This window comes from Pan troglodytes, chromosome 8 (assembly GCF_028858775.2).
Source record: "Pan troglodytes isolate AG18354 chromosome 8, NHGRI_mPanTro3-v2.0_pri, whole genome shotgun sequence".
NCBI lineage: Eukaryota > Metazoa > Chordata > Mammalia > Primates > Hominidae > Pan > Pan troglodytes.
The window spans coordinates 84,544,628-84,569,280 of NC_072406.2; the positions used below are offsets into that span (position 1 = coordinate 84,544,628).

General features: G+C 53.3%; 1 protein-coding gene across 7 annotated transcripts; it reads right to left on the reverse strand.

The window, feature by feature from the left end:
• Positions 1–1,773: 1,773 nt before the first annotated feature.
• Positions 1,774–24,216, reverse strand: DNAJB12 (DnaJ heat shock protein family (Hsp40) member B12). Of its 7 annotated transcripts, none has more exons than XR_001706651.4 (10): positions 23,697–24,216; positions 13,895–14,072; positions 12,308–12,453; positions 9,949–10,134; positions 9,753–9,832; positions 7,142–7,251; positions 5,458–5,630; positions 4,768–4,865; positions 2,771–3,551; positions 1,774–2,517 (listed from the first exon to the last, which is right to left on the reverse strand). XR_001706651.4 is itself a non-coding variant. In XM_009458665.5 (9 exons), exons 1-9 carry the CDS (start codon positions 23,929–23,931, stop codon positions 3,522–3,524), a joined length of 1,236 nt encoding a protein of 411 aa, XP_009456940.2. In that variant the 5' UTR covers positions 23,932–24,216; the 3' UTR covers positions 1,774–3,521. The 7 variants fall into 7 exon arrangements, 3 of the variants coding, with proteins under 3 accessions (XP_009456940.2, XP_009456942.2, XP_009456941.2); XR_010146921.1 differs by having other exon boundaries at positions 4,720–4,865; XR_010146920.1 differs by having other exon boundaries at positions 4,714–4,865.
• Between the last annotated feature and the right edge of the window lie 437 nt (positions 24,217–24,653).

Sequence of the window (24,653 nt, forward strand, 5' to 3'; positions counted from 1 at the left end):
GGTAGGTAAGATTTCCAGGAGGGAGTTCAGGACAACTTAGGCAGATGAGGCAACTTCAGAGAAAGCCCTTCCTGCACTTGCTGTTGCTCAAGTGCCCCCAGTTTGAAGTAATCAGCACACCAAAATGGCAGATTTTGGGGTGGCATTTCCTGAACTCCTTCAGGGACACCCAAGGTCACCCAGTCAGTAAATGGCAAAGATCCAGCCTCAGCCCCCATGGGGGCTGCGAGGCTGCCTCCCGGGGATGACGTTTCCTGGTGCAGCCAGATGGATGCCCGTGTCACTGTCAGGAGACACCTACTCGAATGGGCAGCTGCTACCTAGGCCAAGCCCATCAGATGAAGTGCCACCATCCTCAGTGTGGCCTTTTCATCCTTTTCCACCCTCCTGGACTCGGGTCTTCTGCCCACTCTACCTGACACCAGTGGGTTTGATTTCCCTGAGTGCAGCAAATTTGGGCTCAGCAACTGTTTGTAGAATGACCACTCTGCTACAAGGACCCCAGAGACAGGCACAGTTTCTTCAAGACCCTGGGCGCCACTTTCCTCCCCCAAGCCTGTTTCCTGCTCTGGGAAATGAGCTGACTTGCTCATGTCACATGGCGTGATGTCTGGTAGGGACGCTGGGTTGCTTCTGAACCATGTCAACAGTCTATTTACCTGATTCTTGGCACAGCTGTGTGCCTGCTCCAGACGCCAGGTGACTTTGTCTGGGCAATGTGGGGTGGGGATGAGGTTACAGGCAGGTCGGGTGTGTGCTCCTTGTCCCTGGAGCAGTTTTTTTTCTCTGGACCTGGGAGCAGCAAGGGACAAGGCTATAAGCTAGCGGAGCCAGGGAGCTGGGATGCAGTGGCGCGTTCTGCCACCTGACAGTGGGTGGGGGACACTTGTCAAAGCCTTTTTTGCTGCAGTCAGAGCGTGCATCCCACCTCCTCTGGCTCACGGCCAAGCCACACAGGGAGGGCAGGGGGGATGAGGTGGGTGAATGGGGGTGCCTGCAACGCCTCTGCCAACCGCAGCTAACAAGTGGCGGCTTGCACACCAGGGCAGGCAGTGGTGACCCTGGGCAGGGGCAGCCAATGAGCTCCCGGGCCATGGTGGCACCACCGGGCAGCCCGCCTGTCTTTGGCTGGCGCAGCCGCGGGAGGGGCCTGGGTCCGCCAGTCACGGCTGCCGGGCCCTGTCTCTGGGAGGCCTGGGCAGATCTGCCGCTCCATTCACAGGAGCCCGACCCGACTTGGGCTGCCACATTTTAAACTTTTTCAACCTCCTGGAGAGGAGGGCGGGCTGCGGGGGCGGTTTGGGGGAGGATGGTGGGAAGGACGATGCAAACAAACTCGCAACACTTTTCCCAGGATCTGGCTCCTGAGTGGGATCGAGCTCCAGGCTGGGGCCGGGAATTTCGAATGCTCTGCGGGCACATGGCAGGCCTGAGGGTGTGGGGGGGGATTGGGAGAGGGAAAAGCAGAGGGTGATGGTCGTGGCCCAGATGCCCAGTCAGGACTGGCGCTGGGGACCCCAGGGACCCAGACTGCTCAGGTCCTGCAGCCCCCCAGTCACCTGAGCACCCCTCTGCCTGGATGGAGTTAGTTCTGGTACAGCATGTGTGGCTTAAGTGGCTGTTAGCCAGGGCCAAGGGTCGGGGGAAATTCAGGCTCATCATCTAGAGCTCCTTGTGGCACAGGCTGGACAGTGTCAGCAGCAGCAGGGGCTTGTGCCCCCTCCCCCCCCACCCCTTAAGCCTCCCTGCTCAATGCAGACCCACCACGGCCAGTCACATAATAAACATATATTAACAGATGTACAATTTGAGAATTCTAATTCAAGAAATACAGCTTCCAGGGGATCCTTTAGGATCTATGTTCTTATTGCACATGGCTCAGCCCGTCTAGGGACATCTACCAAGACCAGATGGTCGGGGCGTGGGGGCAGAGCACCAGGGCCACAGTGGGTGGGCACTCTGGCCACATCAGTTCTTATAATCTCTCTGGGCTGAAGTGGCTGCTTCATTGCAGGGTGGGACCTTGTTTAAAAACCAGATTTGACATTTCCTTACCGAACTTCCTTTCCCAGCAAGAATCCTATTTGTTGGGGGACTTTTAAAAAAAGAGCCGAGAGAAACTCTGGGAGGGTGGTTATCACCTCCTGGCTGGCAGCTTGGGGAAGTAAGGCTTTGGAAGACGGCGGGCGCAATGACACACCCACCGCCACAGGAAAACATGGTCATTCCAGAAGGCCCAGGAGAAACTGTGGGAATAAAACCTCCCTCCTCCCACTGGCAGCAAGTGCTGTTTTAAGCAAAATCCTCATTTCAATGTGAGGGTAAGAAAACTATTCTGGTTCAGGTGTATCCTTTGTCCAAGGTACAAGAGGAGGCCTGGCGGTCACATCCACAGCGGGTGAAGACAGAGGCAGCCACGGGCACTGACTTTTCTTCAGGAGTCGAGGAGGCTGCCCTGGGGTCCCGGCACCACTGACTGACTCGGAGGAAGAACTTTCTGAAGTCCTTGGTGCATGACTTAGGAAAAACCAGTGGCAATGATGGAGCTGTGCCCTGTGGCACCTATAAGGCAAAGCCCACTGAGGGACTTAGGGGTGGGGAAATGATTAGGTAGATCCTGGCCCCCTCTGCAGGCCTTCCCTTCTGTGGGCAGTGAGGCTGGAGGGCTCCTGGGCACCAGGACAAAGAGCCCACCAGCGCTGCTGAGAGGGGAGGGGTGGTCTCACCCAAGCAGGTCCTTGTGGGGCCTCTACTGTGACTCAATACTGACCTGGCACCTGCCTCCACGGCCTGCTCCTCTCCAGGTTAACCATAATCCTGAGGCCTTCGCGGGTTCACACTATCATGATTACTGCTGCCATCAAAACCAGGCTGGGGTTTCGGGGGGCTGTGAAAAGCTCTGATGCGACTCTCCTTATGCTGTCAGCTACAGCTAATGTCTAGCAAAAACATCACCAGGGTACCTTCCCCAAACAGGCCTCATTTTCTAAAACATGGAAGAAATCAGCTCAACAACTTAACCAAATCCCTGCAGAGTTTAAAAAGTAGACTATATATATATATCTTCATATATGCCTATTTACATATAAATAGATATATATACATATACACGCATCTATAAATTACATTCTATGGAGAGTTCTCTTTCTTCCTCCTATCTTTGGCCAGGGCCTCTGGCTTCTCCTGAGAGGTGGCTGGTGGTGGCTCCTGTGAGGGAGGAAAGGCAGCTGGGCGCCCCCTCCCCCAGCCCTTCCCACTGATATCTGCTGCAAGTTTTACATTCTACTTTCGTTGCCATGGTTTCTGTATCCTAGGAGAGAGGCGATGCGGAGCCTCCGCCAGCCCTGGGAGGGAGGGAAGCAGCCCCATGGCAGGTTTTCTGTCTGTCCTAAGAGCTTTCTGCATTTACTGGGTGAGAGAGAGGGCAGCTGTGCAGCGTTCGGCCTCCAATTCCATTTTAATTTTGTTTCTTTGTTTGTCTTTCCTCAAATATACAGTCCATCACCTTGGCTCAGTGCATGTCACCAAAAATTCTCCAGGGATTTCATAGTCTGGGGAGGAGAGTGGCAACAGTTAGCTCGGCATTCAGGCGGCACCGGCTCCACTAGCTTATGCCACACAAGTAGCCCCCCTTGCCACTGCACCGCTGCACCGTGCTGCCCGCTCGACCCCCACCAACCCCACTTGCGGCCTGCCCTCCTGCGGCAGCACAGAGGCAGGCACAAATGGCCTCCAGGCAGAGTCAGCCGTGGATCCAGGCCGGGAGGACACAGGCAAAGGAGGGGGTGGGCAGGGCACCCACACAGAGAAGAACCTTCACTGCTTCTGCCCACACTTCTCCGGGCTTGGCTGAAGTGGCCACTTCTGGCAAACGCTGGGAACAGAGCCCAGCGCCCCCATTCGCCGGGCTGCAGAAGGAGGGAGCCTGCTACCAGCAACTCTCATTTCCCCTCCACCCCTCCTGTGCTGAGCGGCTGCGTCTGACCCTGAACTCGTGACCTTCTGTTCTCTTCCTCAGACCGCAGGCGAGATGCCTGGGCAAGGCCGGATGCCTGTGGCTTCCAGGCTGCCAGGTGTGGCGGCATTCGAGAGAGTGCCTCAGATCCCACCAGAGGGGAGTGGTCAGGGCCTGCGGCCCCTGCCGCCACCAAGACTGCCAGCTCCCACCCACCTCGTGGCTGCCTGTTCATCTTGCTCCATTTCCTCCTAGCTGGAGGGATGGAGAAAGAGGAGGGCTCTTGGCCCACCTATTCCCACATGGTTCTTCCTGGTATCAGGCAGGCAGTGTGCATATGGGGCTCTCTTGGGCCCCACCATATGTGATGGCCTAAATACCAGGGCACGGACAATAGTCTGCTGTGCTGGAGAAAGGGCTGTGCTGACTGATGGCTGGAGTGGACCAAGAAGCCCCGGGTGGCCCTCAGCAACAGTTTCAAGTTCCCACTCTGCCTGGTTCTGGGGTCCCCCACACCCCTGGAGCCAGGCAGCAGAGCGGAGGAGTGGGGAGGACAGCATCGCTAGAGGGCGGAAACCGACCTTGGTTTCCCAGCAGGCCCCACAGCTGCTCGGTCTCTGGAGGCTGGAGGTCAGGCTGGGGACAGGAGTCTTTGCCACAATCACCAGGCTTCCTCCCTTTCTCCCCCTCCCTCCTCTGCTCATGACCAGGGCCAAAGCTGCCAGGAGGTGCAGGGTGGAGGCAGCCCTGGCTCATACTTGGACCTCGGTGGTGTGGCTGGCCCAGGACTATCCATGCAGGGAGGCCTGCACCTCTGACAGTCGGCTGCAGCTGGGGGTGCCCATCTTCTGTGCTTTGTGGTACATATCTGTGTCGCCAAAGTAGCGTGCCCGGTACAGCAAGCCTTCCTCTGCAAAGCAATGGGACAGGGTTAGTGCACACCCAGTACCTCCTGAAGCCTGCAAGGAAGCCTGCGAGGGCTGTGGAGGGCGGAGGAAAGCTGGTACATGCCCGGGGCTTGGGCAGGGCTGGCCTCCCATTAGGAAGACCCTGGAGGAGCAGAGACTACAGTCCTTATGTGGGCGAGGGTGACAGAGGCGCCTTTCTCTAGAATGCAGTGAGGCCAGCCAAGGTGAGACCCTGTCATCCTGGTCAGGCCTCCCCAGGATCCCACAGACAGATCCAGGAGCACAGTCAGGGGGTGGCCAGGGATCCATCCGCTCCAGTCCATCTCTACACACTCACCTCTGGCAGCCAACATGCTGGGCTGATGGCAGTGATTTACGGGAACCTGAGGAAACTACCAGGTGGCCCCTGGCTCCCAGCCCCGGAGAAACACAGGAGTGGAGACCAGCTCTTGTCTGGGAGGTGGCTGGTGCAGGGCAGTGCCAGGGGCTGGGCCCTCAGAGCACAGGGTGAGCAGGTCTCTCTCCTTCCCCTGCTTTCCAGCTTCATCCCAAGCCACCTCCCAAATGCAGCCCCCGCCTTCCCCTCACACTCACTCTGCTGCTTCTCCTTCCAGCAGTTGTTCCGGAGGTTGGCGATATAATCATCTTCCACATTCCGCTCGACTGTTTTGAGGCTGGAGCCTGTGTACTCCTCGGAGAAAGTGTCTCCCACATAGTAGACGACACCCAGGTGGTCAGTGACTCGCCTGTGGATGTGGCCCACGGACCTGGCCAGAAATACCAGGTTCAAAGTGGGTGCGGGTCCCCATGCCCAGGGCACTCTAGGGGTATGGGCCCCAAGACAGGAGGTGCCGCACAGACCACAGGAGTAGTTGGTTCCCTCTCAAACCAGAGCAGGGACCCGCACACTCCCTGAAAGGAGAGTCTGAGGAAAAGGCAGCGTCCTCCCACACACGTGGCCCAGACCGCAGGACGCCCTGCCTTTAGATCCCTGCTTACCACACTGCTGACCTGGGGCCTTTGGGGAGAGGCCTGGTCTAGGGAACTGGAGACCTGGGAGGGAATCTGGGCTCTACCTCTGTGCCTCCATCTCCCCATTCATCCCCTAAGCCAATTGTTGCTGAGCGCTTGCCTGCCTATCTAGGAGTTCCCAGTGTAGGGTTAAGAGGCTTAGGAACAAAATGACAGGAAGGGCTCCAGGGAGCCTTATCCTCCCAGCTCCAATCACAGGCTCTGTCAGCTGTGGGAAGAGCCTTGACACCCAGACAGGACCAGTGCTCTGGGGACAACAGTCCCTGCCCTAGTCCTCTGCTCCTCACATCTCTCCAGTTGCAGGGAAAAGGGCTGGCATCTGGCCACAGGGAGCCTGAGCCGGCGGCCAGGGTCCAGTGGACCGACTCTGCCCCCTGCTGGCTGAGAAGGGTCCTGCCAGCTCCCAGCCAGAGGTGGCCACCTTTGGGGAGAGGGGGACCTACCCCACTGAAGCTGTGCACCCACTGTGTAGCTGACCCTGGGCCAGGTGCTGGACATCAGTGAGGGGAGCTGACCCCCTAACGGCTCATGAAATGTCCTCAAGTTCACTCCTGGCAGTCGAGACTAAGCATTCATTAAACTAATATTGTTGAGCATTTCTAGTGGGCCAGACATTTTATATGCATTACTCATTAATTTCCACAGCAGGTGGATGTTATAATTCCCATTTTATAGATGAGGAAACCAAGGTTATATAACTTGTTTAGGGTCACACGGCTTCTTAGTGGAGAAGCTGGGATTCTAAGCCATGCTTGCTCTGTCTGACTCTAGTGCCCTGTTCTTTCCACAGCCTCAGGAAGCCCAACCAGAGCCGAGGAGCAGAGGTTCTTCATCAGGGTTGGCAGGGGAGATGGGCAGGGAAGAGTCACAAAGCCGCCGAAATTATATGCAAAACTCTGTGTGTATATGTGTGCGTGTATGTGTGCATGTGTATTATGTGTGTGCATGTATTGTGTGTGTATGTGTACATGTGTATCGTGTGTGTGTGTGTATGTGTGTGTGCACATGTGTGCATAGTTCTAGGGAAAAGTTCTGTAGCTCTCGCTGCAATTTCTTAGGGGACCATAATCCTAAAAAGCTTAAGAGTCCTAGTTGAATAGAGAAAGTATATTTTCTTGATTCGAAGCCAGGTTTCTGCATTATGATCGCACACTGGCTGGATCAGGATGGGAAAGAAGGCCCCTGATGGGGCTGAGAATTTAAAGCCCCTTGTGTGCCCATGGCCCGGCCTCACCCATGTACTCACGGTCTTGGACTCAGACTGTAGGGTGGACTGGAGACCATGAGCTGGCTGAGAGCTGACACGAGAATCAGGATGAGGATAGGCATCAGCTGCACAAACACCCCTAGCCCGCCCTGGAGGGAAGAGCCAACGTCACTCTGCTGGACCTGGGTGGGGTGTGGTGTCAGCCATAATCACCACCAGCTCCCCTAGAATAGTGGAGCCTGGGGAGACATGACACCACTCTGCCATTCCCTCCACGAGGCTCCAAAACACAGACGCTCCTTCACCTGCCAGCTTTCCCAGATAAAAACAAAGCAGCAACTGGTGTGAAATACAGGAGGAAGTGAGGTGTCTGCATTTACTTTTGACAGAATGCCAAAAAAAAAAAAAAATCAGCAAAAGTTGCTTCCTCCAGGAGAATGGAAGGCAGGGCTGGAAGGAGACATGCAGTATATACAAGTTTTTGAGATGTGAACCACACAAATATATTACCAATTTAAACATTATGGCCAGTGTGGCGGCTCATGGCTGTAATCCCAACACTTTGGGAGACCAACATGAGAGGAACACGTGAGGCCAGGAGTTCAAGACCAGTCTGGCCAACATACACCCCCATCTCTACAAAAAATAATAATTAAAACAAAATAAAAATTACCAATTAAAATTAGAAATAGCACTGGTCCTAGGGTGCAGAAAAAGCAAACAAACAAAAAAAGAAGAATTAGAAATAAAAATTAACAAATATATTCACTGTGTGATAATCTGTGATGTTAAACTCTTCTGTTGTTAGATATAAAATAAAAAAATTTTGATCAGGGGCAATGGCTCATGCCTGTAATCCCAGCACTGTGGGAGGCTGAGGCAGGAGGACCACTTGAGCCCAAGAGTTTGAGACCAGCCTGGGCTCAAACAGCAAAGTAAGACCCTATCTCTACAAAAAATACAAAAAATTAGCTGGGTGTGGTGGTGTGGGCCTGTGGTCCCAGCTACTGGGGAGCCTGAGGTGGGAGCTTTGCCTGGGAGGGGAGGCTCCTGCACTCTAGCCAGGGTGACAGAACGAGACCCTGTCTCAAAAAAAAAAAAAAAAAAAAAAAAAGGCCGGCATGGGGGCTCACGCCTGTAATCCCAGCACTTTGGGAGGAAGGGGCAGGCAGATCACGAGGTCAGGAGTTCGAGACCAGCCTGGCCAACATGGTGAAACCCCGTCTCTACTAAAAATACAAAAATTAGCTGGGCGTGGTGGTGGGCGCCTGTACTCCCAGCTACTTAGGAGCCTGAGACAGGAGAATCACTTGAACCTGGGAGGCAGAGGTTGCAGTGAGCCAAGATTGTGCCACTGCACTCCGGCATGGGCAACAGAGCGAGACTCCATCTCAAAAAATTAAAAAAAAAAAATTTTTGAATAAATATTGTCAGAGCAAAAGGAAACCCCTTCCGCCTGGCCAGAATTTAAAATGTTTTGCAATTGTCCACAATATTTTAATTTTAGCCAGCTAGCTGTTCTTTGATCTGTGGCATACAAAATGTGTTTGAAGCACTGTCTAGTTATAATTTTTATACTTTTTTTTTTTTTTTGAGACAGAGTCTTGCTCTGTTGCCTAGGATGGAGTGCAGTGGCACGATCTCGGCTCAACACAACCTCTGCCTCCTGGGTTCAAGTGATTCTCATGCCTCAGCTTCCCGAGTAGGGATTAAAGGCGCCTGCCACTACGCCCAGCTAATTTTTGTATGTTTAGTAGAGACGGGGTTTCACCATGTTGGCCAGACTGCTCTCAAACTCCTGACCTCAGGTGATCTACCCACCTTGGCCTCCCAAATTTTTGTAAATATCTTTTTAAAAGTATCTTTTGGCTTTTTAGCAAGAAGAGTCGGCACCTATGTTGTCATCCTTTAAAATTCTCTCAGTGGCAGAGCGCAGTGGCTCACGCCCATAATCCCAGCACTTTGGGAGGCTGAGGCGGGTGAATCACCAGAGGTCAGGAGTTCAAGACCAGCCTGGCCAACATGGTGAAACCCCACCTCTACTAAAAATACAAAATTAGCCGGGGGTGGTGGCACGCACCCGTAATCCCAGTTACTCGGGAGGCTGAGGCAGGAGAATGGCTTGAACCCGGGAGGCGGAGGTTGCAGTGAGCCGAGATCGCGCCACTGCACTCAGCCTGGGCGAGAGAGCAAGACTCCATCTCAATTAAAAAAAAAAAAATTTCTCTCACAAAGTTGAGAGAAAATAGCTGAGACCCATGAAAAAAATGAAAAATAAAATAAAATTCTCTCACAAAGTGTAACTTTCCATTGCTTAGAGGATGTCACTTTGGCCTTACCAGCGAGCGGTCTGCATGGGAGCCTCACGCTCAAACCTGGCTGCGGGTGGGGTTTCTGGTTCCACTCCCCAGCCAGGCCAGCAAAGTCGCGCTCCCGCCGGCAATGTGGAGCACGGCTCCCTCGTGTGGCACCCTCTGGTGTCACTCAGCAGAATGGCAAGGGAGGCCCAGAGGGCTCCTTGGCTGAGAGTTATGGGGACTCTGCTGGTCCCAGAATGGACAGTGTGGGAGGGAACTCCCTCCTCCAAGCCCCCTCCCTGGGGTGGATTTGGTGCCCTCCCCGCGCTGTCCCTGGTGCCCTCCTCACTCACATCACCCTGGTTGTCCCTGCGGTCCTGCCTTTGCTGGTAGGTATAGCGCATGCGGCCGTTGCTGTAGACGTGGACGTTACCTGGGGGTCAGAGGGGCTGAGTCAGGAGCCAGGTCTGTTGGGAAAGGGAGAGGCTGGCATGCCATTCCCACCATCACCCCAGGGATACCTGGCTGTGGGGAGGGTGGGGAACTTACTAGAAGGGAAGCCACCGCCAAAGAACATGTTGAAGAGGTCTTCAGGGGAGATGTCGGCCTCAAAGCCGCGGTGGAAATCCCCATGCCCATGGCCGTGCCGGGCCGCCTGGCTCTTGTCATCGCCGAACTGGTCATACTGCTTCCTCTTCTCCGGGTTGCTGAGTACCGCATATGCTGTGCCAATGGCTGGAGAGGAGGAGGAAAGGTCAGGCCTGAGGATCCTGGGATGCGGGGGGAGGCTCCCATGGCAGCCGAGTGCTCACTTTTCTCAGGTACTCAAGGAGTGCTTTAGGAAGCAGACGTCCTTGGGGTGGGCAGGAAGCTTGGCCAGTGTAAGGAGGGGGCATGCAGGAAGACCCCTCAGTGGATCTGGGCAGCCTGGCTGGGTGGAGGGTAACACAGGCTCCTTGTTCTCAAGACAATGGTCAAGCTTTGTCAATGTGCCAGGCCTCCTAGGAGCGTGGCCTCATTTACTTCTTTTTGTTTGTTTATTTTATTTTTTGAGGCAGGGCCTCGCTCTGTCACCCAAGCTGAGTGCAGTGGAGCAACCGTGGCTCACTGCAGTCTCAACTTCCTTTGCTCAAGCGATCCTCCCACCTCAGCCTCCTGAGTAGCTGGGACTACAGGCGTGAACCACCACACTCAGCTAATTTTTTGTATTTTTTGTAGAGATAAGGTCTTGCCAAGTTGCCCAGGCTGGTCTCAAACTCCTGGGCTCAAGGGATCCTCCCACCTTGGCCTCCCAAAGTGCTGGGATTATAGACATAAGCCACCACACCAGGTCAACTCATTTACCTCTAAGAGCAACCCTATCTCCATTTCACCAGTGAGAAAACTGAGGCTCAGAGAAGTGACTGCCTAAGCTTACACAGCTTTAATATGTTACAGAGCTGGGAGTCAAACAAAAGCAGGTGTCTCTTGCTTCAAGTTCTCTCTCCGACTTTATGAAAACCACCAAAAACCTCTTTCCTCATTCTCTCTTGACGTGCCCAATAGGATGGGCATCCCTTTCTGGAGGTTCTGTAAACCTGAAGTCATAGTCTGACATGCAGGCCAGACAGACACACAATATCCTTATTGTGAACTGGAAGGCAGCAGGAGCTGTGGGGAAGGGCCAAATCTCGGGGCTCTATGGAGACTCCTCCACTTCTGGTGATGCAGCTGGGGTGAGTCCCCCACTCTCTGGGGTCCAGGCCCCAACCGCTATTTCCTATCTGGGCCTGGAGCCTCCCACCAGGGCCCCCTAGCCGGGACGGCTGTGCCCTGAAGGACCCCAGCTCTGACCTCCTCAGTCTCTCACTCCCTCTCCTCAAGCTGCCACTGACTCCAAGGAGTGGGTCCAAGCCACATCTGATTCCCATCCCTGGGAATAAGGAGCGCGGAATCGTCTCCTCCGCCAATTCTGAATAGGCCTCAAGGCCAGAGCTGGCCTCTCTGTACAGTCGGAGCAGGCTGCAGGCAGAGGCTGGGGCTGGAGAAACATTCAACAGGGCTACCTTGCTTCCCCCCACTCCCACTCTCCTCCTCCAGGGCCCCGGGACACTGCACACCAGGTCTCGGAGTCTCCTCTGCCACAGGCTCTCCAGCTGGCTATGGTTGTGGGTGCAGTACAGCACACACCCCACTGGCCTAGTCACCATGCTATTTCCCAAGGAGGTGGATGAAGTGGGAATGAGAGAAGGAAGACATGGTGGGAATGAGAGAAGGCAGTGATGTTTGGGGCAATGAGAAATTGCAGTGCACAGAGTCAGTACACATGAGCGCCTGACAGGTTAAATGAAAATGTAATGAATAAAGGGCAGCTTACGATTTCAGCCAGAAATGAAGCACCCATCCTGAGCCAGTGGGCCCTGAAGCCAGAGACTGCCATGTCCCCACTGCAAGCCCCAGGTGTATAGGTATGGCGGGGGAGCTGGCTGTGGCTGCTGGTATTGAGGTGGCCACCAGGCCTGAGGCCCCCGACCTGGGGCTACCCTGCCCCTCAGCAGGGAAACAGTTACCCCAGTGGGCAGCTATGAGACTCTAAGACAGGGAAGCGCACACGGTGAGTCACTCAATCACTGAGAATCCTTGGAGAAGCTACTAGAACTTTCTTGCCTCAGCTCTACTACGTAACCCCAGGAAATGCAGAGGAAGCAGGGGCAGGAATGGTGCTATCTGAGCTCTGACCAACTCTACATAGCTAGAGGTGGCTACTAGAACCTTTTTCCCAAAAAGCAGCTCCCAAGCCTGGGCAACTTGGGCCCAAGGCCACTTTCTCCTGCTCCCTGCTTCCTGGGAAAGCTGTCTTGGTCCCTTACTCCCTGCCATGGACAGGAGATGAACACACCAAAATGCTAGGAAAGCAGGGCTGGCTTACCTTTGAAGGCTTCAGTGGCACCAGGTGCGTGGTTCTTGTCTGGGTGGAATTTGAGGGCCAGTTTGCGGTAGGCCTTCTTCAGGTCCTCATCCGAGGCCCCTCTGCTCACCCCCAGGATCTCATAGTAATCTTTACATTGCTTGACCCTGGGGAAGAAGGAGACCAGGGTACGGGGTGCTCTACATGGGTCTGTGTGAGGGGGGCGATGAACAGGCTGTGTGGGGCGCAAAGCTCTGGGCAGGCTGCGGGGGACCAACAGGGCAAGGCTGACAGCTCCTTGGGTCAGCTGTGTGACACCAGGGACAAGGGAGCCAAGTGGGCACCAAATGTGATGCAGAGCTGGGCAGGACCACGGGAAACAGAAGAACACCGTCTGGATTCTTGGATTTAGGAGGGCATCTGTGGGGTTCGCCAGGCCAGTATCTATCTTCCCCATGGGAAGAGCTCAGGAGGACTGTCGGTTTCCATCACCCAGGGTGGTGTCCCAAGCTCAGCCAACCGACTCTCCTGGCAATCTGAGTCTTTTTTTTTTTTTTTTAATTTTTAAAAGTTTTTAAAATGTTAAATATTTAAAGATAGAGACAGGGTCTTCTAATTGCCCAGGCTGGTCTCAAACTCCTGGGCTCAAGGGATCCTCCCGTCTCAGCCCCCCAAAGTGCTAGGATGACAGGCATGAGCCACCATGCTCAGCCCAATCTGAGTCTTGAGTGGGTAACATGAAGGCCAGAAGTGGCAGGTGACCGTTCACCGCAAGCACAGGGCCTAAAGAGACCCTGGTTCTCTTTCACCAATTCTTCCTCTCCGCGTCCCTGGAGACCTCCTGGTTCTTGGCCGTTTCTAGGCCTTCCCAATCCCTCATACATCAGTTTCTATTGCCTACAATGGACCTTGCCGACTCAGTGAAGTACAGATCTCGCCTACACTTTCATGGCAAACAGCAGTCATGCTCAGTCTCACACAGGCGGCCTTGGTCCTGAAGCTTGCCAGGAGCTGTGGCATGACCCTGGGGGATTCCCAAGGCCAGCTGCTGGGAGACCTGGGGAGAAATGGGAGCTGGGAACGTCTAAGCCTGAGGAGCCTTGGCTGGGTGGTCTCTGGCCTGGTAGCGAGCTACTCTGCGTGGGGCCTGCTCACAGCCATGGGGCAATAACTCTGCCTCTGGTCTCCATTCTACCCCACACAGGCTCTGATCTAAAAGGGTCTTTGTTGGGTGCTGGGGTGTGGGTTGGGGTAGAATCTGGAGGGGGAGACAAAGCTCCATCTCTATTGACAAACAGAGCTGTGTAAAGAGGCCTGGGGCCTGCCTGGCCAGCGGCAGAGGAAGCCGGTAGTGTCAGCTTTTCCAGCCTCTGCTGTGGGTCGTGGCGGGAGGGGTGGTGGAGCCCCAGTTCCCACACTGTATTCCTGGGCCTTGAGGGAAATAAGGAGAGGTCCTGGTGAGCCTGGACCCTTGGACCTTCTCCATCCTCCAAGACCCTCCCAGGGCCCTGTGCAGCCCACAGGCAGATGGGAGGTGGAGGACATGCTCCAGGAAGCCTCTAGATTTCCCCAGTCTCCCCAGGCTCCAGCCCCTGCCCATCCATCTACCTTTTCACAGCTGCAACCTGTTCTGCAGTGTAGCCTTTGGTGCTCTCTCCTCCAGCTTCACCGTTGGCCGAGGGGGCATCAGTCCCACCTGCTTTCCTGTGGGTGGCATGGGTTGTGTCTGTGGGTGGGGGTTGGTCACCGGCAGTCTGTGGTTTCTGGTTGAGGGACTCAATCAGGGCTGTGCAAGGCAAGGAAACCATTCAGAGCTCCTGCTCCAGCAGGCTGCGTGCCTCGCCGAGCGGCCCGCTGCTTCCCACTCACTTCCCCTCCCAGCAAAGCCACCAGCTCCTGCCCTGATTAGGCCTGTGGGTGCTGGGGGGACAGTCATCTGCTCTCTTGAAAGCCACAGTCCTTAAGAGTAGGCAGGACAGGCCGGACGTGGTGGTTCACACCTGTAATCCCAGCATTTTGGGAGGCTGAGGCAGGCAGATCACCTGAGGTCAGGAGTTTGAGACCAGCCTGGCCAATGTGGTGAAATCCCGTCTGTACTAAAAATTAAAAAATTAGCCAGATGTGGTGGCGGGCGCCTGTAATTCCAGCTACTAGGGAGGCAGAGGTTGCAGTGAGCCAAGATGGCGCCACTGCAGTCCAGCCTGGGTGACAGAGTGAGACCCTGTCTCAAAAAAAAAAAAAATCCGGGCACAGTGGCTCATGCCTGTAATCCCAGCACTTTGGGAGGCTGAGGCGGGCGGATCACCTGAGATCAGGAGTTTGTGACCAGCCTGGCCAACATGGTGAAACCCCATCTCTACTAAAAATACAAAAAAAAAAACCCCAAAAGACATTTAGCTGGAGATAGTGGTGGGCGCCTGTAATCCCAGCTACTCGAGAGACTTCAGAGGCTGAGGCATGAGAATTGCTTGAACCCAGGAGGTGGAGATTAGCAAGATTGTGCCACTGCACTCCAGCCTGGACAGAGCAAGGATCTGTCTCAAAAAAAAAAAAAAAAAAAAAAAAGTAGGCAGGATAGAGGTCTTTTTCGTTTTACATGAACAAAATTAATTTTGTTAATAAAAATTGACATAAAATTCTACATAATTCATGGATAAATCTGTAGTAATTGCTTTATTTTTCAGATAGTATACTTATACATATATCTCTTTTCTTAATAAATTTAGGCAGAATTCTGATATTCTGATAGTCTTCCAAAAGCACACTTGGTTTTATTAATAAACCCTATAGTACTTTATTTAGAGCTATTTTTTTTATTTGTTTGTTTATTTGAGATAGAGTCTCACTCTGTTGCCCAGGCTGGAGTGCAGTGGTGCGATCTCAGCTCACTACAACCTCTACCTCCCAGGTTCAAGTGATTCTCCTGCCTCAGCCTCCCGAGTAGCTGGTACTACAGGCACGTGCCACCACGCCTGGCTAATTTTTTTTTTTTTTTGACACGGAGTCTTGCTCTGTTGCCCAGGCTGGAGTGCAGTGGCATGATCTTAGCTCACTGCAACCTCCGCCTCCTGGGTTCAAGCAATTCTCCTGCCTCAGCCTCCCTAGTAGCTGGGATTACAGGCGCCCAGCACCATGCCCAGCTAATTTTTGTATTTTAGTAGAGATGGGGTATCAACACGTTGGCCAGACTGGTCTTGAACTCCTGACCTCAAGCAATCCACCCATCTCGGCCTCCCGAAGTGCTGGGATTACAGGTGTGAGCCACTGTGCCCGGCCTAATTTTTGTATTTTTAGTAGAGATGGGGTTTCACCATGTTGGCCAGGCTGGTCTCAAACTCCTGACCTCAAGTGATCTGCCCCCCCTCGGCTTCCCAAAGTGCTGGGATTACAGGCATGAGCCACCGTGCCTTGCTAGAGTTCATTTAATACTACTTTAATTGCTATTTCTTTCAGTGTATTTGGTTTTACTCTGCTTTTTGCTTTTATGAATCCAACTTATGAATCCATTTTTTTCTACTGAACTCATTCAAATCTGCAAATATGTTTGCATTGCACCACATTTTGAATAAGTAAAATATTCAGTCCACTACACTACTCCCTATTTTTACCATTGTTTTTTTTTTTTTTTTCTTTTTTGAGACGGAGTCTCGCTCTGTTGCCCAGGCTGGAGTGCAATGGCATGATCTCAGCTCACTGCAACCTCCACCTCCCGGGTTCAAGCGATTCTCCCACTTCAGCCTCCTAAGTAGCTGGAATTACAGGTGCACACCACCACGCCGGCTAATTGTATTTTTAATAGAGATGAGGTTTCACCATGTTGGCCAGGCTGGTTTCGAACTCCTGACCTCAAGTGATCCGCCCGCCTTGGCCTCCCAAAGTGCTGGGATTACAGGCATGAGCCACTGTGCCCAGTCAACCCTTCAGATTTTTAAGATCTCAAAGTAGTGAGTTTAACAGACTTGGCATGTTGAGTGCCAAGCTGGGAAAAGTACCCTGCAAAGGGGACCCCGCTTAGCAGGACCATCTGTTTCAGGTGGGATGAGTCAGGAAGCCTTCCTGGAGGCCTTTGCTTAGCTGTAAAGAGGAATGGGGGAAATGAGTTTGCCCAAGGGGGACACAGATGGTATGAGACCAAAAGAAGTATCTGCTGTGCTCACAACTTGCTATTTTTCACATTTTTCTAATGCAAGTGGTTGGCCATGCCAAATGTCCTCTTCAATGTCTGGAGTCTATACAGGACATTAACTATCACCCTCGGCAGCATCATGGTTACTGAAAACCAAGCCCGGCCGGGCGCGGTGGCTCACGCCTGTAATCCCAGCACTTTGGGAGGCCGAGGCGGGCGAATCACAAGGTCAGGAGTTCAAGACCAGCCTGGCCAACATGGTGAAACCCCGTCTCTACTAAAATACAAAAATTAGCCGAACATGGTGGTGGGCGCTTGTAATCCCAGCTACTAGGGAGGCTGAGGCAGCAGGATGGCTTGAATCTGGGAGGCGGAGGTTGCAGTGAGCCGAAATCATGCCATTGCACTCCAGCCTGGGCAATAGAATGAGACTCTGTCTCAAAAAAACAAAAACAAAAACAACCAAGCCCACCAGGCATGGTGGCTCACACCTGTAATCCCAGCACTGTGGGAGGCTGAGGCGGGCAGATCGCCTGAGGTCAGGAGTTTGAGACCAGCCTGGCCAGCATGGTGAAACCCCGTCTCTACTAAAAATACAAAAATTAGCCGGCGTGGTGGCAGGCGCCTGTAATCCCAGCTACTCGGGAGGCTGAAGCACAGAATCGGTTGAACCCGGGAGGCAGAGGTTGCAGTGAACTGAGATTGTGCCACTGCACTCCAGCCTGGGCAACAGAGCAAGACTCCATCTCAAAAAAACAAAAGCAAGCAAAAACAAGCCTGTGGTTCCTGCATATTAAATGAGGAAGGGCCCAAGTCTCTGGCAGCAGGTCCCTGTGTCCATTTATTCCAGGCACGAAACCTCAGTCAGGCCTGGGCCCCAGCGCCCTGGGTAGTAAAATCCTAAAGCCTCTGACAAGCTGACCAGCTGGGAAAACAGGCATCTGGATCACTGCAGGGACCCAGCATCCCTCTGTGCTAAGGAAGGACAGCAGCACATCCCAGCACATTCCTTCAAACACGCCAGGTGCCTGCTGGCCTGAAGACGCCATGCTGGGTGCCACACCCACCAGTGCGACGCACTGAGGTCTGACCCAACAGGCTGAGAGCCAGTCTCACTGGGAACAGAGTATGGGGCTCCAGTGGAGCACTGTGCCCTGGGCCACTGCTGCCGCACTCCAAGCTTGTGTGATCTTGCTGAGTCTTCAACTGGGAAATCCAAACACAGGAGCTCACAGCCAGGGTTGCTCTGAATAAGGGAGGCGGGCTCCTGTAGCAAACCCTGAGAGGGTGCTTGGGGAGGAACAATAGCAACAATCATTTTTCTTACCCAGTGATGTGTGTCAGGTGGGTACTTTCACAGTGATCTGCATTAGCTCATTTAATTGTCACAGCAGCCTTAGAAGGTAGGTCTCATTACCTACCCCACCCCACTGTAGGAAGAGGGTACTGTGGCAGACTGCTGCCATGACCACACAGCTGGTTAGGAGGCAGAGGGGCCTTCGAACCCCAGGATGTCCAGCTCCAGTCCAGGGTCCATGCTCTTAACTATGCTGCTATCCTGGGCTGCACGTGTCTGATGGGGTGGGGATCGGGGACAGGGATGCAAGCAAAAGCATAGAAGAGACATCAAATTCAGAAAGGCCCAAATTCAAATCTCAGCTCTGCCATTCCTAGCAGTGTGACCCTGGCTGATCTATGAAATCTCTCTGAACCCTGGTTTCGTCACGGTGGTGGAGGATGAAATGGGATAACGTGTGTAAGCACCTGTGCCGAGTCTGACAGAGAGTGAAGGTTCAAGGCTGATGAAGTGTCTGGCCACAGAAGTGGGCTGGCCAGGGAAGTGAGGGAACCTGTGGTGGGGGGTGGGGAGGAGGAGGGCTGGGTAGCCGGGGAGCTCCAAGGCTCAGGAAGGCAAAGACTCAGCGCTCAGCAGACTCTGGAACCAGTAGTAACCATGAGATTTCAGGCCATCCCAGATACCAGGTCCATGCCAGCTACCAAGGGGATGGCAAGAGAAACCGAAAGATGAAGAGATATTGGTCAAGGCGGGGCAGGAGGAGGAGGCAGTATGCTGTTTCCTAGAGCTTTTCAAGAAGCTCTTTATTATTTCAGTTCCTCTGGAAGTTCTGGTGGCCCAGGCTGAGCCTGGCAGATCCTAAGGGCAAAATAACCAGTTATTCAACTACCAGAGATGAGCAGGAGCACTAGCCAGGAGATGGGACAGGCTCTCTCTCGTACCTATCAGAGAAGATTCTGGAAGCTTTTCAGGGCAGTTACAGGGAATCAGCCACTCTAATTTCCCTACAGTACAGAAAGAGAGCCCAAAGGAGAATGGGGGTGCCCTCGGTCACATAGAAGCTTTCTGCTTGAGTTGGAAATTAAAGATTTCCGGTTGCTGGCAAGTAGGGTCTCTCTTCTGGCCTGGGGGATGTGACAGCTTCATGCTTACATCCCTCATGGCACAGAGGCTGACAGGCAATGTCACAAAAAGAGACAGAACAGCTTAATGTTACCTTCTCAGTAAAGCTGGCAGACTTAGAAAAGGAAGGGAATTCGATAGAAGAGAACAGAGCTGCGGTGGAGAGGCACCTGAGGTAGAGCTGAGAGGATTTCTATGGCCAAAGCCACTGAACCCAGGCTAGAGTTAGATTTGGCCGGGCAGTGGCTCACACCTGTCATCTCAGCACTTTAGGAGGCCAAGGCAGGAGAATGGATTGAGCCCAGGAGTTCGAGACCAGCCTTGGCAACACAGGAAGACCCTGTCTCTACAAAAATAAAAAAATTAGCCAGGTGTGGTGGCACATGCCTGTGGTCCCGGCTGTTTGAGAGGCTAAGGTGGGAGGATCACTTGGGCCTGGGTGGTTGAGGCTGCAGTGAGCTGTGATCGTGCCACTGCACTCCAGCCTGGGCAACAGAGTGAGACCCTGTCTCAAAAAAAAAAAAAAAAAAAGACTGCCCGATGGGTTCAAACCTAGCTCTGCCATTTGCTAGAAGGGTCATCTTGGACAAGGTAACTTAGCTCATCTGTGCAAAACTCTATCTCCATCATACAGGCTAAAAGAGGAAATGAGTGAATGCCGGCAAAAAACTCAGCCCAATGCCCAGCAAATATACAGTGTTGTCTCTGACCGTGACTTTGTTAGTAAGTGAGTAGCTGAGTTTCTGGGCTCTGTGTACCTACGGTGCTCACAGTGAGTCAGAAAAGGGCCTGGGATTGGAGGTGGACAGCTCTGGGTCTTTGCTGGCTAGCCATGTGGCCTTGCCAGGTTAGCTGGTTCCTGAGTGGAGAGACGATCTCTGCTCTCATAAGAGTGCTCTGAGGGGTAAATAAGATTCTGTGAAATACAGTGAATGGAAGGGGGCTAAGTGCACAGTGGGGCTCATGAAGGTTGACTGACTTGAAGGGAACAACCCCACCCCGGACCTCGCCAGCACCAGAACATCTCTCACTCCTGGACTCTGAATGCAGAATCCCTCAGCAATCCGTCTCCTTTTCCTATGGGCTGGCCTTCCCAGCTTGGCCTTCCTGACTTAGCCCAGAGTCAACCATTTCACAGAACATTGGATAGCCTGAGCTGCAAGGAACCTCAGGATCATCCCAGCCAATCCTCTCTTTGTATGCTGGGGAAACTGAGGCCTACAAATGCTCTCGTGAGCTCCCTGGGAAATCTGGCACCTTCCACATTTGTTACAAAGCCTGAGTCAAAGCCAATGGCTTACCAGGCTGCCAGCTACTGGACAGAAACTCCCAGAAAGGGACTGACTGGCTCCACCATCTCTAGTCTGTGACCTCCCAGCTTAGGGCCCAGCTACTGCTTTGCAGTTTAACTCAGTGCCTCCTTGTCCCACCTCCTGCAGCAGGAGTTTCAAGCCCCCTCACATCCCTTTTTGCTGCAAAGGCCAACAGTGTGAGGTCCCTCATCCTTTCAAGGTTGCTCTGAGCCTCCCCTCTCTCGTGACTCTCCCCTCTCTGCCCTTCCACCTCTCCAAGACCATCCTCTGCCCATGCTCTCGATCCTTCCCTTTTCAACTCTTAACTTGTCCTTTTCCCATGCAGTGCCTGCGGCATCACACAGGGCTGCTCACCACCTGCTGCCATTACCTCTCCATGGCTACCTGGCCACTGCCCTCTCCGGGGACTGCCTTTTCCTGTTGCTCCATCTCAATCTGTTGCTTCCTCTGCCTTTGCCTGTGGGCTCAGGGCAGGTGTTGCCTGCCATTGTGCCTGCAGCAACTTTCTCTCCATGGTCTATACTTTCCCACAGTGACCTCAGCCATGCACAACTCCAGTGAGCTCCAGGGAACAGACGATACCACACTTTCACCTGTAACCTGGAGCGCTCTCCTGAGTTCCAGGCTGACAGCTCCTTTGGACTATCCTACTGGCACCTCCCACTCTGCTCATCTCTTCCCATCCCAGTTCTTCAGCCTGGTTTCTTCCTGGTCACAGGGGCTTCAATTCTGATTCCCCAGCATCCCATCTGATTCTCCTCTGCACCTCTCTCTCACACAGGCCTGGTGCCTCTTTTCCAGGGACCTTAGCCTTATCCATAACTGCCTTGTCCCAGGCCCTCAGAATATCCAACCAGCTCAAGGCAATTCTCTCCCATTGGCTTCCTGCCCTGAAGCTCTCTTCCCTCTCATTAACCTTTCATGCTGTTCTCTTTTAACAACAGTGCCCGTACTTTATTCCTGCTATCAAAAACCTCAATGGTTTCCTCACTAACTACAGAATAAGGTGAAAATATCTTGGCCTGGTAGAAAAGGATTTCTATGATCTGGCCCCATTTTATTTCCCAAAGTTAATCCTCTCTGTATACGAATTACCACCTCCACTGCCTCTAAATCTTGCTACACTTTGATCTCTTCCCCCAAACGTTACAACTTTCAGCTCCTTTGTCTTCTTCCAGGATGCCTTTCCTCAAGTCTCACACCGTCCTCCAAAGCACAGTTCAAATGCTAACTCCTGTCGTCCCCAAAACATTCCCTCGCTGTGAGATAACATTATTTTTATGCACTTGCTACAGCACTCACTAAACTGCTTATAATTTAATGTTCAGGAGATTGTCCTCTGCACCTCCTCCCCACCATCAGACTGTGAACCCATGGATGATGGGGACTGATTTTTTCATGCCTGTCCTTAAGTCCTCAGCATCTAACCTTGGGTTTATTTTTTGTTTAATTACAGTTCTGTCTTGTAATATTTGTTTCTGTAAGTTTTGTCTCTTTCACTAGATTATAAGCTCTTTTGAGGTGAGGGATCACATTTTACCAATCTTGCTAGCACCAAGCAGAGGACTCTGCAAACAAAACATAAATGATCTTCAACAAAAGTCTGCTGCATTGAATGAGCATCTGGGATGAGCCTAAACCCAAAGCAATAGACCGCCACCTAATATATCTGTATTACTCCCCCTGGGGAGGCAGGTAGCCCAGTGGGTAGCCCTGCCCTCTATTTTTGAAGTAAGATCTTTCCCTGTCCCAGACCTAAACTAATCCCAGGTCTTTGTCAGCTCAGTGGAGGGCTGCAGATGGTAAAGTTTACACGGATGCATAAGGCGTATAGTCTCATAGTCTTTCCAGAAAAGCACAAATATGACAAATATGCATGCAGGTGATTCTTCTGTCTCAGCAAATTCCAGAGCCTGAGCCCCAGAGAGGACACTCCTTCAAGCTCCTTAACTGGTGCAGGGGGCCTGCTGACAGAAAGATCCCCAGAGGCCCTGTGGCCCATCCTTTCTTGGCTGCCTGCTCCTGAGCCCGCAGCAGCATCAGTGTCAGGCAGAATTCTGACAGCTGGAGGATACCACCCCACCACAGAATATGAATTAATTCACAGGGAGGCTCCTCGAGCAGGTTACCTCAGGTGTCCTGGCAAATACAGCCCGAAACCCTCTCCAAGGGGAGGCAAACAGGCCAAAGATCAACCTGCAAGAGTCTGGAGGGAGGAAAGTTCAGCAGTCCAGGCTACCTCTTCCACCAGCGTTCCGCTTTCTCAATCTCATCAGGCGGGCAGGGCCGGTTGGGAGGCTGACTGCTGTTCCTCAATTTCATTTCTTTTCTTTCATAAACATTTACAGAATCACAGAACATTCTACTTTCTAGCTGTGTCATCCTGGGCATCCCTTACCTCAGAGATTTTCCTCACCCATAGAATAAAGATAATGATCTTTGCTCTGCCTCCCTGACTGGCAGGCTCAAGTGAGAAGGCACAGGTGAAGGAGCTTCCTAAACTGCAAAGCCCTATGGGTATTATTGCCAATCACATTATCTGCGCCAACCCTCTAATCTTCCCGAGGAGGAAACCCAAGCTCAGGAAGGTCACGTGGTAGCCGTCAGGATGAGACTGGGCCCTTCGGAGTGCCTGTTATTCCCAGACGGTTTACTGAGTGGTGATCACAAGCACCACCCGGTGTCTCTCTCCCCTCTAGCGTGGATTAAGAAAAATTCCTTGGAAAACTTAGGTTAAAGAAAAAAGAAAGGGTTCCCGGGTGAAGCGAGGTGATGAGTTGTAAAGCCAGCTTCACTCTTCCCTCCCTGGCTCAGGAGGCTCCTGTCCAGGGCAACTCAGCAGCCTCGGCGTCCACATGGCTGGCCGCCGCTGGACTCTTGCGGGCGATGGAGGACTGGCGGTGGCTGAGGTCAGCACCTCCCACCAGGCCACCCGCTCCGAATCTCATCATCGGGAGGAGTGAGGGGCCCGGCTTCAGGACAGTCCGAGGCGGCGGACTGGGGTGGGTGGAAAGGCCGGCTTGCATTTTGGGAGAGTGGTCCCTGACCCTCAGCCCGAGAGGTGAGAGGGAGTGAAGATACGGAAGCGCCTTTCCCTGGCGCCCGAAGGACAGAAATGTCTCCCTGTCTAGCGCCCATTCTCTCCCTTAAAGGAGTTATGTTTATTTTCCTGAACTGTAATATTTCCCAGGCCGGCGACTGGCCTGGGCTACCGAACGGCCCCTTGGGAAAAGTAGTTCGAGTTCACTTCCAGGTAAGTTCCCTTCGTCCCGGCTGCCAGCGCGTTTCATTCTCGGAGACCTCAAACCCCAGCGGGCTCCGCCAGCACCCCGAAAGCTGAAGTCCCGGCCGCCCGAGTCTCCAGACGGCTCGCATCCCGCAGAGGAACAAGAGGGAAAAACTACGCCTCCCAGCAGCCACCGCGCGCCTCAGTGCGCAGGCGTAGCCGCGCCTCGCCACCCCTCCCCCTCCCCCAACTGCTCCCGTCGGTCCGTTCCCGTGTTCCCCCCATCAGTTCTAATGTCCCCAGTCTCTCCGGCACCTCACACTCACCGCGAACTCGCGGCGTCGGATACAGCCGCTGTGCCTTCTCCAGGAAGCGGAGCGCCCGGTCGGGCTGGTTGATCTGGATGGCCTTGAGGGCGATGCTGATACAGCGCTCAGCTTCATCCTTGTTGGATTCCATGGCGGAACCAGAGCGCGGAACCAGGGAGGGGGAGGCCGGGCGAGCGAAGGGCTGCGCCACCCGCCGGCGCGTCGCGGGCAGCCGGGCGCGGAGTGATGACATCCACTCTCCGCCCCTCCTTTCCCGAGTTTTGAGCGAGGGTGGAAGTGCTACCGTATGTCTTCTAAGAAAGGGACGGCTGGTGTAGGTGTCAATAATGGTGCACGCCCAGATTCCATGTTCCGGAGGTCTTAGAGTTGAGTATGCGCCAACCCTCTAATCTTCCCGAGGAGGAAACCCAAGCTCAGGAAGGTCACGTGGTAGCCGTCGGGATGAGACTGGGGCCTTCGGAGTGCCTGTTATTCCCAGACGGTTTACTAAGTGGTGATCTATATACGTAATGTAACTACATACGTTTCAGACGAAGGTTATTTATTCACTGAACAGATATTGAGTGCCCACTGTTTGTGAGGCATGGTTTTATGATGGGGATACAGGGGTGAACAAAACAAAGCTCCTGCTCTCATGGAGCTTACATTCCAGTGTGTGTAGGCTGGGGGAGCTCCAGATAGATTCAGATAGTGATAAAAGCTCTGAAGAAAAATTATGGAAAACACAGGGATAGAGAGTGGGAGGCGCTATTTTAAATAGCGCGATAAAAGAAACCTCTCAGAAGCTGTCATTAACAGGTACCAGAATTCAGGAACGATAACAGGTAGATGTGACTGTCTGGAGGAAGGGTGGTCAGGCCGAAGGAACAGCAAGTGCAAAGGCTCTGAAAAGGGAATTCTCTTGGTGAGTTATAACAGGATCAAGAAGGCGAATACACTCTAGGGAGCGTAAAG